Genomic DNA, 12,295 nt, shown 5'->3' with positions numbered 1-12,295 from the left:
CAGATTTTTCAACTTCCCGTTAACTATAATATAGTCTATCAAAGATCTAGAACCCCTGAACTCCAAGTAAACTTGTAAATATTTTTTTTCCTAAAAAAAAAAGTGTTTGTGATTTTAAAGTCATTGAAATTAGCAAACTGCCTAAGCTCCTGTCCATTATTGTTAAGGGTGCTCTCTCCAAATGCTCCAACTATTCTCGGTATTGGCACATTACCAACCCTGGCATTCAGGTCTCCTGATATCATAATGTGATCAGTTTTGTTTATTTGATTTACCAGGCTTGCTTTGTAAGTCATCATAAAAACTACTTGTATCTTCTCCTCTTCCTTCTTTAGGAGCATATACTCCTATCACTGTTTGATGACCTCTCATAATTTTAAACATGACAGTCATTATTCTCTCATTAATAAAAGAATATTCAGAAATCTTCTTTCTCCACTTTTCATTCAGTAAAATGGCTTTTCCTGCACTTGCTCTTTTGCTCTGTGGCACTCCACTGTAGCCTAGCCAGTAATCCATTACATCTTTGGTCCCTCGTAATTTCTTCTTTGTTTCTGATATGATGGTGATATCTATTCCTTTTTCCTTTAATACTAAACATAACTCTTGTTCTTTATTTGCCAACCCTCTCACATTCCAAGTGGCAACATTTAAATAATCCGTTATACCAAATTGTTTCATTTTAGGGAGAATCTGGTCATTTCCATTTAATCCAGTCCTACTTCCGAGGCTATTCTATTCGTGAGATATTAAAAAAATTAATACGGTGTGAAATTAAAGCAAACCTGCTACTCGCCCGATTCCCAACAAATTTTGATCAAGAAGATAGAGATAAAATCATGACAGCTTGTTGTGATAAAAAATTATTTACTCAGCCCTGTAACAGCTGTATATGTAATTATGATTATTGTAATGTTTGTTTAAGTTGTTGTGTAAACTAACTACCAGTCTATTAAAATGGTTCTCTAACAGTGTCTTATATTTCTTTTATCCTACTATTAAAACCAGTGTATTACAACACAGCTAATCAGATGTCATGTTTAAATGTTTGCTCCTGTCAAAAGAAACTTTTCTCTCTATTTATCTTTGTAACATCTAGACGGAATGTTTTTGAATATATCAGAGAACATTACGTAACAAAATTAAGGTTTTTAAGTTACTAAATCCTAATTTTAAGATGGCCTATCGAACAATGTCCAATAAAGTTATGAGAAAACTAAACTGTACTGTTGGCAAATTTTTGTTTAAGGGTATAATTAGTGAAATGAGACAGAACGGGAATAGTATTTTGGTAAAATAACATTATGATTTTGTTCCAAAGAGAGAAGTTCAAAGCTCTTTGGTTGAAAGGTAGTTAATTTTTCAAACGAAGAATTTGGTTCTCCCTTAGTTTGACTTCAGTAGCCCCTAAATATGTCTAAATAGCTTAGGTGATTAGGCTATAAGAATGGATTTAATCCTTAATAACTGTTAGTTTGCCTACTATGCGAAAAAATAATGTAAAAGGTCATGTTAGCCCGTAGTTAAGTCACAAATTCATCAGCCGGTTCATAATAAAACTCAAAAGTATGTCGGGCAGAGCCGCCGGGTAACAGATAGTGCTTAGTAATATTCAGCTGCAAGTTGCATCTTTAACCTTCAAATCATTATGGTGCTAGTTATAAAAAAATACCAAAAGAAGTAAACTATACTGAAACCAAAACCATAGATAAAACATAGTCCCTTAGTAGATTTCCCATTCTTGTGGAACAGCTGAAGCCAATTTTATTGTTAGTTCTGTCCGGTTTTCTGTAGATGTTGTGTTTTCTTTACTATTAATTTAATATTAATTTGTTTCTATTATTTTAGGGTTATTTTCTCATTATTTGTGTTTCATTATTTGGTCATATAGCTAGTGGACCAGTAATTGTTTATGATTAGATAATTTTATTTGGTTAAACGAGGTTTTAAATTACTGAAATAACAAGAAACAAATTGTAAACAAAACACGACATCTACAGAAAACCGGACAGAAATAACAATAATATTGGCTTCAGCTGTTCCATAAGGATGGGAAATCTACTAAGGGACTATGTTTTATCCATGCCCAAACCTAGACAAATCTCTGAAGAAATTGAGGAAAACCCCAGGTGGTTAGAGCATCTACACTTTTTTTAAACCTACAATGTGGCCATAATTATATTCACAGTGAATAAGTAGATGTTGTCACAATTAAAATCAGTTCAAACATACTAAGTTACCTGGGCTAGTAAAATAATCAATAACTCCTTGGTTTTCATCAATGGTTTTTCCCTTAACGGCCAAATCATGTAGATCAAGAGCCAGGCCAACTTCAGACTGAACACGTTTTTGGAGATCTTGAAATGTCTCTTCAGGTCCAACTAGGAGAGATACCGTTTCACCTGATGTGTTTCGTAGAACCAACTTCATTCCTGAAATAAAAGGAACACTCTGAAATCCAAATCAGGAACACCGCCCGTTGGAATCAGTGGCGGTTCCAGGGGGGGGGGGGGCTACAGGGGCTAAGGCCCCCCCCCCTTGGGCTTCATAACTGTGTTTTATGAAATGGAGTTGTTAATAAGAATACACTGGCTGAATGAAAGGAAGCTTAGTAACTAAAAATAAAAGTTTTCAGTTTGTGAGTTCTATATTTAACACCTTTCAGCGAATTTCCCATATAAGTTGGGGAATAAGCTATTACGCAGGCAACGACCTGACCAGAAGTAAGCAATGAGGAATGTGAGATTCTACATTTACCAGTAAAAAAGGGAGGAATAGGAATAATAGACCCAACAAAGCAGTCAAATTATATGTTTAAATCATCTGAAGATGGAGGCAAAATTCTTACATCTTGTTTAAAAGAGAAAACTAAATTTTGTTTTGATTCACATGAATATGCCCTAAATTTATTGATTAAGTCATGTAAATAAGTAAAGAAATCCATGGAAGAAGAATTATTCAGTCAGCATTTGGAAACTTTCTCAGAAAAACGGCAGAAAATTATAATGCGCAATGCAGGACCTAGAACAAAACATGGATGCTGGCTATCATGCTTGCCTCTGAAGAAACTTAATCTGGACATGTCCCCACAAGAATTTAGAGATGCCCTTGCTCTACGTTATGGGAAAACACCAATAAACCTCCCATTAAAATGTGAAGGATGCGGAAATAAGGTCAATACAGAGCATGCTCTAAAATGTCGAAATTGTGGTCTGATAATAAAAAGACACAATGAAGTAAGAGACACAATAGGTAGCATGATGGAACAAGCCTGGGGAAACTGCATTAAAGAGCCCTTGATAGCAGAAGGCAGTCATCTCAACGAACCTGCACTAAAAGCTGATCTAGCTTGTAGAGGCGTATGGGAGACTCAGATGGAGGCATTGTTTGATGTTCGTGTCGTTGACACTGATGCTCCATCTTATGTCTCCATCCCTCATCAACAAGTAATTAAAAAAGCTGAAGATGAAAAAAAAGAAAATATACTAAAGCTTCATCATTCACTCCTCTTGTTACAAGTGTTGATGGAATTTTTGGGAATGAGTTCCAAATGTTTTTAAGGGTTATGGCTGAAAAACTATCAGAGAAGTGGAAAAAACCATACAGTTTAGTAATAAGTTGGATAAGATCAAGAACAATTTGTGCTGTTTTAAGGTCAACCAGTATGTGTTTGAGGAGAACAAGAAAGAAATGGCGGTCAGCAAGAGAATTTGAAGATGGAGCTGGGATTCCAAATTTTGTTGTTTAAAAATTAATTGTTAATTTCTAATTTTACAGTCCTCTACTCTTTTTTGTAAAATTTCTATTGTAATAAAATGATTGTTTAGTAGAGTAAAAAAAAAAAAAAAAAAAATTAATCTATTAATTTTGAACAGTGCGTGTTTTCGTGTGTGTAAATGTCTTTTTTGTAAAACCATGACAAACTCAACACCGAGGGATGTTTTATAAAGAAGCTGGCGTTCAACAAACCTGAAGATGTGCCAGTAATAGGCATGAAACGGCTGTAGTTTCATAAAACTACCGAGGATCGGAGACAGAAGCCAGGTAATATAAACCTTATTAGTGCTAATTTTAACGATCCAGAGGCCAACCATCATGAAAGTAGTACTAAGTTCCACATAGATAAACTTTGTGGACAATAGCACAACGAATAAAACAATATTACGCTATGGAAAGTTGTACATCCAATTTTTACAGCAGTCAGCTAGCAGTCATGCTAGGGAAAAGGCGAGCGCCGAGCCCGCAAACGAGGACTGGGAAACAGCTGATTTCCTGATGTTCTATAGTTAGTTGTCAAATTGTCTGCTACCCACTTAACTTAAACACACTAAATTTTAAGTTTTTAGGGTAAAAAATGGGAAAACCCAATTTTTACCCCATAAAACCCCCCGTAAACCCCTGTTCCCATAGTCCGATCATGCTGGTTCGCGAACTCGTTCGAATAAACGTAGGTTTACACGATTGTACCAAATTTCATCAAAATCGGATGATTTTTGCTCAAGATCGCTCTAACGGACACATATATAAATATAAATACCGGTATATATGAATTTGAACGGATGGTGTTTTTGTTCTCTAGGGACCTCAAAACGAAAAAGAAAATCAGTCCCGGGTCCAGGTCTTACCATGAGTACTACGGTAATAGCTTATTCCCTATAGGGGAAATTCGCTAAAATGAAAAACACTTTGCAAAACTACAGATCAGGCCCGTTTTTTTTACACTTTAATCATCAAAATCGGTCCAAAATTAGGGAGGAGATCTGTTTACAAAAATCGTTTTAGCGTATTATATATAGATATATATATATAGGCCTAGATAGATAGATGGCTTCGTAGTCTACAGTAGGCCTATGTTTTGAAATTCATGAATGCATGTTCGTCATCATTTGATTTTTAAAATGTCTAAACATTCTTGCTCATGACAAAGACAAATAACAGGTGAAATGGGAGGTTTTTGGACAGTTGGACACAGATATAGACATTAATGGTTTTAGAAAGTCAGTGTAAACAGCTTTTAGGAGGATATGGCCGTAGCCTACGATATGTTTTGAGATATTTAAGTTGTTGAAAAGCTGGAACAATTGAAAATATTTGCTCTGTTATATTGATTGTAGTAACTTTAGATACACTGTCTCTCGAGATATTGTGGGCTATAAGTTTATTTAGCAATCGCCATAGTTAGTTTTAAAAATGTCTACTATTCATGACAAATAAATGGGGAAATGGGAGGTTTTGCACTCAGTTCTAGACGTTAAAACTGGCGGTAGAAAGTCACCCAGCGGCTTTTGGGACGATATGGTTTTAGTCTACAGGGTAGCCGAAAAGTCCCTTTACACTGAATATAAGTTTTATAGGTATTAAGTAAAACCATTCGAATTTTCTTTAAACAAATTTATTGACAATTACTTAATAGTGAACAAGAAAATTAGTCCAAAACGTCGGTGTGAATACCTCTCGGCACAGCTTGATTCGACGCCATGTTCTTTTGCTTATTCGTCACAGCATCTCAGGTGTGACTCATCCAAACGCCGCCCTTACTCTTTCTCTTAGCTTGTCATTTGTGACATGCCGCTGTTTCCTCACCTCTTCCTTGATAAAACCCCACAGTGCGTTGTCAGCTGTCGTCAGGTCGGTTCTCCTTGGAGGCCAGGGCATTGGGGAAGAACAGTTCGCAGACCCTCGTCCAATCCATCGGTCTGGCAGGAGTTCATTCAGGCGGCGGCGAACACTCAGCTCTAAGTGTGACGGAGCACGATCCTGCTTCAAAATAACTGTGTCCAATATTCCCCGAGCTCTTAGTTGAGGAACCAACCATTCTATCATTCGAAGATAGCTGTCTTGGTTAACAGTACCCTCGAAAAAATAGGGGCCAAGCAGGTGGTCGGAAGTTATCCCAGCCCAAAGCATCACATGAGGCGAGTTATTTTCAACTTCATCATAAAAGTGAGGATTTTCTTTCGACCAGAAATAAACATTCCGGTTGCGAGAACTGCGGTAAATCGCACATTCGTCACTAAACATGACGTTTTTCCTGTCTCTGTGCCTCGGAAAGCGTCGAAGCATAACCTGGCACGCTTGCACACGAAGGTCCATGTCGTTGTCTGTTAACTCGTTGACTTGACAGGGGCCGAAAGCACTTCATATCCAAATCCTTTCGTGGAATTCCCAGCTCTGAAGACCGTTTTCTGGTGGATTTCATTCTCAAACGTGCAACGGAAGCTTCCACAGCAGCGCTCCACTTCTTGGTGCGTCGAGAACGGATCCCGTTGCAAACACTTTCTTTTCCAACGCTATTAATGTTTGCCGGGACGGTGAAGGTTTCCCAAACCGCACTGCAAAGTCATTCATGATTTCCTCCATTGTTTTTCTGTTGTGAGGACGCTCATGCACCCACACAGAAGCAACCAAACGCTCCTCGACACTAAACACACTGGTGTCCGCCATGTTGTCTGACTCAGATTTGGACTGAGACTGAGGGGGCGTCGGCGACCTTGGGCTGAACCCGCGTGGCGGGGCGGAGGCGGGGGAGGGGTATCACTTTCTCCCACCACTGCGCCCTTACCCCACACGTGTCAGTATTGGCCGTCGTTCCGTTTATAACAGTGTAAAACGTAATAACAAACTGTGTAAAGGGACTTTTCGGCCACACTGTACAGTGTGTTTTGAAATTCATGGATGCAATCGTCATAGTTTAATTTTTTAAATGTCTATTTGCTCATGACAAACAACAGATGAAATGGGAGTTTATGGACAATTGTGCACGGTTTTAGGTGTTAAAAAGGGCTTCGAAAAGTCACCAAATGACTTAAAACTCCAAATTTTCCCAGGGGATGGCCCTCGCACCCCCTGCTTTATTGGGGGGTGTGAAGCACCGGTAGCCCCCCCTTGACAAGGTCCTAGAACCGCCACTGACTGGAATAAAGCATTGATTCTTTAGTCCAGGAGCTGAGGGGGGTTGAGCATGCATGAAAGTAGTACGCAATGTTATTGCTGATTATTGTAATATGGACTGTGGTGATCAAAATTACGTATGTCGCCTATTTCAAAAGTGGTCGATAAGGTGGGGGGGAGGGGGCAAACATGGCGGTTTGCGCTATGCGTTAAAACGCTGATAGTTCGAAAACGGTAAAAGATAGAACATCGGTTAAAACGTCGTTGTAATCCTAAAAATGTGGACAACAATAATGGTTATTGGGTCCGAGGTCGTATCTCTATAAATAAACAAGTTATTGTATAAAATATGTAAAAATGGACTTTTCGTGTAGTTTTTTTACCGAAAGTAGAATTAATTTGTGAGTGTCGCAAAGAAGTAATATCAAATATCTTTGCTGATAGTTGTAATATGGACTGTGGTGATACAAAATACGCATGTCGCCTACTTTTCAGGTGGTCGAGAACTTGGGGGGAGGGGGGCAAAGATGGCGGAACGCGCTATACATCGAAATGACTGTAGCTCGAGAACGGTACGAGATAGGACATCGGTTAAAACGTAGTTTTAATCCAAAAACTATTACCAATAGAAAAGGACATTGGGTAAAAAGTCGTATCTTAACTAATAAAAAAGTTATAACAATAATAAGTTTAACAAAATCTACATCGTACAGCTATTTTTTTCAAAAATCGTATGGATTGTTGATAAATAATAGTGTAATTACTTAATTACTCGGCTAAATATTAACTAGATGCATTTTCTTATAAGAAAAAAATATATTATTACGAATACATTTGGTTTAAAATGTAAAACACGGCCTCCAAACTACATATAATACTTGGGGTTTCGCCGCAATCAAATGTATAATACAGACTAACACTACAAATCCAATTTTAATTATTATAATGTTGTAGGTTATTACAATATGATTATGTAACAGATTCTTATTTAATACACTTATATGAAATAAAAAACATTACTACAAAAGTAAATACCTTATAATAAAAAATACGGCAAATCTCTTCATTCTATCCATAACAATTACACTGGTTGTTCATATTATTTTTTGAATTTAAATAGGTACCTTTTTAATTTCTCTTAGCACCTGTAATACAAATTAAAAATTGTTAATATTTTCTTTGATACAAATGTATATACATCTATATATAATTAATGCATGAGAGCGGTCAAGAAATTTAAAGTTTATGGTGTTTATATTTACAATGGAATTAAACTACTATATATTATATTTCATACTTAATTATTATCTTATTTGTTTGATTATTTATTTATCATTATTTCATTTATATACTCAGTGTATAATGAAATACAAAATACAAGCAATCATTATTTTAAAAACAGCAGCAATTATAACGCAACCTAACGGACGAACCCCAAGGCGTTTGGAGGCCGTGTTTTACATTTTAAACCATATGTATTCGTAATAATATATTTTTTCTTATAAGAAAATGCATCTAGTTAATATTTAGCCGAGTAATTAAGTAATTACACTATTATTTATCAACAATCCATACGATTTTTGAAAAAAATAGCTGTACGATGTAGATTTTGTTAAACTTATTATTGTTATAACTTTTTTATTAGTTAAGATAGGCCCCTACGACTTTTTACCCAATGACCTTTTCTATTGGTAATATTTTTTGGATTAAAACTACGTTTTAACCGATGTCCTATCTCGTACCGTTCTCGAGCTACAGTCATTTCGATGTATAGCGCGTTCCGCCATCTTTGCCCCCCTCCCCCCAAGTTCTCGACCACCTGAAAAGTAGGCGACATGCGTATTTTGTATCACCACAGTCCATATTACAACTATCAGCAAAGATATTTGATATTACGTCTTTGCGACACTCACAAATTAATTCTACTTTCGGTAAAAAATCTACACGAAAAGTCCATTTTTACATATTTTATACAATAACTTGTTTATTTATAGAGATACGACCTCGGACCCAATGACCATTATTGTTGTCCACATTTTTAGGATTACAACGACGTTTTAACCGATGTTCTATCTTTTACCGTTTTCGAACTATCAGCGTTTTAACGCATAGCGCAAACCGCCATGTTTGCCCCCTCCCCCCCACCTTATCGACCACTTTTGAAATAGGCGACATACGTAATTTTGATCACCACAGTCCATATTACAATAATCAGCAATAACATTGCGTACTACTTTCATGCATGCTCAACCCCCCTCAGCTCCTGGACTACTTCATAGTAATAAAATTATTTAGTTAGGTAAGTTTAGTTTAAGCTAAAATAGTAAAATAAATAGACTTCTAACTTTTACAAAACTTTATTATTTTTACAAGGTTTTTATTATTATTTTATTTTAGTATGAGGTACGGTATGGGATAGAGCTATGTAAAATATGATGTTCTAAATGTTAAACAGCTTAGAGATCTATTAGGCCTAAACACACATTAACTTATTTGAGTTAATTTTATAAGATTCGAAAGATACAGCTGAAGCATTCCTCTTTTGAAGCAGGTCCTCTTATCGTTTCAACATTGCTTTTATAGATTTACTTTGAATAAGTTAATCCATTAAAGTCGGTGCCGTATTTATATCAATCACAGACATCACCTTAAATAAAGCATAGCAAGCAACAAATGGGGGTGCCGAGTAACTTACTTAATCCTAAGTTAGGCCTAACGTAAACATATAACTTACCATAGGTAAGTTGTTTAAATGCAAACTTAACTTAAGCTTAGGCCTGTTAAATGTTTTTTTGTAAGGGTTAGCGCCTAATGTCTGTCGATGCCCTAGCCTACACTCTACTGTCAAACATATATGGCACCTGACACTCGATAATTCAAATTCAAATTATCTTTATTTACAGCATGTACAAGACGTACAATAGGCTTGTGCTACACCAATCAACTTAATGTAGCCTACTTATTAAGTACCTTTGTAAGAATAAATTCCTTTAACTTAGCATCATAACAGCAGCGCCGTCCTTAGGGTCCCTAGGCCTCGCGCAGCGTACTTATCCTTACTAACGCTAATAATAAGTGAAAGATTTTGAATGAAAATAATAAAATAAAGGACAGGCAGATACAAATGTGTCTGAAATATGTCTGATTTATTATGAACTATTTCAATTATTGTATTGACTTAATAAAAACATACGAACGACATTTAAAACACAAAAGAATACAAAACATCGTTTGACAGCGTCGGGGGCGGGATGAAGGAACCCGAGGCTCGTGGCAGCCACCGAGCCACCCCGGTGAGTGTGAGTCGTACTTATGCTTACTCTACTGACGCCTGGCAGCGGGCCAACACCCCGCAGGCACAGCCCCATGGCACCTCCGACGAACCTGTAATTTGGTGGGGGATGGTAAGGGAGATCATGTCACGTTATCGCCTGCCTACAGATGTAAAATTTACTGGATGGATAATCAGAGAAAACCGACTGTAACTAGTCGCAATAAACATAAGCCTATGACAATGATTGTCATTATAGTAATACTGTGAATCAATTCCACAATTTATAACGATACTACCTCTTTTAATTTATTAAAAACTCATTGACGTAACGCAATTATACGTAATATTTTTTACCTTTAAAATCCCTTCCACAGACCAACTGCCGAAAACACAATAAACCTAAATTGACAAAAAGTAAATAAACAAGATAGCCTATGAGCATTTACTATTTACAAAGTGACGGGACGACAATCCACAGTGGAGAAGTGTTCATTTTTTAATTAATGATTGTAAAGAATTTTGTGTTCAATATTTATGATATCCACTTTGGAATTGGAACAATAATCTGTGCAATTAGCAATAATATTCACGCCCATTTTCAGAGAGTAAAAGATTCTTTTTTTTTTTTGTCAAAGTGCTTAATACGACGACCGGGGGAGGACCCCCAGACCCCCCTCTCCGCTGGAGGACCGTTACTCCATACCCCCCAGTAAGCGTAGTTAAACAAGGCCTCGCTCACTATTTCACTATCGTCGAAATTATTTAGGCATGTATTGTCCCAGGCCTCGCATTCTATAAAGACGGCTCTGCATAACAGAGGCCTAAGCTTACAGCAGTCCTTTTTAATGCAGAGGAATTAACTTAATGGCTGCACTTTAGTTTATACGTCCTACACTCATTCGAATGAATATATCGATCGATATCTCCATTATTTCATTCAAGATATCAAGTTTGGTTAGTTAGGTTAAAACCTAACCTAACTAAGTTTAACCAAAGAAATTATCGATATATCGAATCATCTAGCCTATAAGTTAAATCGATATTTTTCATTCAAATGAGTGTTGGACGTAAACTAAGTAAAGTGCAGCCGAATTAATAGTTTTTCCATTGCCTACGCCTCTTTAAAATCAAATTGAGAAATCGCTATCTTAAAGAAAGCTTTAAGAAATTTTATATTAGTAGGCCTAGGCAATAACTTAGTACAGGATTATATTGGGTGAGGCCTAGTTCTATGAACGGTTTTAAGATTGTTCCAAATATATATATTTCAGTAAACAAGTACAGTATTTTTTTTAGAACTAATATGTATGACATGAGTTCGATAACTTATGCTTCACCGGAGTTTAGAAATAAGTTAAAAATGAGAATGATTTATTTCCTGAAAGCATCATTTAAAAGAGTGTAGGACCAGGACGTAAACTAAGTTACGGCTTTTCAAATTTTCCGGAGACGAGGGTCGGAATCGGAGGGTCACTGTCACTATCATCAGCTTGGCTGTCTACTTTTAAGGCCTACCGAATATTTTGAATTTTGACCTGAAGGAAGATAACTAACTCACTGCCATTACGATCTATGTTTGTAAATTAGAACTTACTGTGACGTCCTTATAGCTGTAGCATGGAACCTTTTTCAGCGTAGAAATTGTTTGTTAATATAAAGTTGAATCGTTCATTATTCCCATTCTAAAATCACAGGAAATGTCTAAAAACTATTAAAATGACAAACATTAATCACAATATGGCGATGAATTTCAGTTTCAGGGCGAAACTTGACTAATTAAGAAAACAGTTTAAGGGTTTCAACGGAAATACAAAGAGTAATGAAGAGGAATATAAAATAGCCTAGCATTAAAGCACGTATGACTATAATAATGATAATTTCTCATTTTACATTTTACACGTGACTAAAAAGAGAACCAGGCCTTTGAACGTAGTTTAAGTACCCTCCTGTTGGTTAGTCTATGGTTATGTTATTATTTACACTACATCTATGGTCGGTAGCGATTAAATAAGTTCATACTAACCATCATAAGTATATTTAATCTATGGTATGTTGAAGTAATATTTTACCGTAATATCATACTTAGTTAATTATTGTAACTTAAAATTAAGTTTATCTGCACCAAATAAA

The 12,295-nt window shown here is 36.2% G+C and overlaps 1 protein-coding gene across 2 annotated transcripts in view; it reads right to left on the bottom strand.

Moving 5' to 3' along the window:
• The window catches only part of LOC128985936 (zinc finger protein 227-like), a 60,144-nt gene extending 48,210 nt beyond the window's left edge, over window positions 1-11,934 (bottom strand). The window contains exons 1-2 of one of the 2 annotated variants that reach the window (XM_054405929.1): window positions 11,760-11,934; window positions 2,241-2,432 (exon numbers count right to left, since the gene is read on the bottom strand). In XM_054405929.1, the coding sequence (XP_054261904.1) occupies window positions 2,241-2,430 (190 nt within the window). In that variant the 5' untranslated portion in view covers window positions 2,431-2,432; window positions 11,760-11,934. Of the gene's footprint in view, window positions 1-2,240; window positions 2,433-9,861; window positions 9,885-11,759 lie in introns of those variants that run through there. The other variant, XM_054405930.1, reaches the window with a different exon arrangement.
• Window positions 11,935-12,295: the final 361 nt, after the last annotated feature.

This window comes from Macrosteles quadrilineatus, unplaced genomic scaffold, assembly GCF_028750875.1.
Source record: "Macrosteles quadrilineatus isolate MER2022 unplaced genomic scaffold, UCM_ALF_1.0 Scaffold_2__2_contigs__length_208266976, whole genome shotgun sequence".
NCBI classification, from domain to species: Eukaryota; Metazoa; Arthropoda; class Insecta; order Hemiptera; family Cicadellidae; genus Macrosteles; species Macrosteles quadrilineatus.
This window is presented reverse-complemented; position numbering and strand designations above follow the sequence as displayed.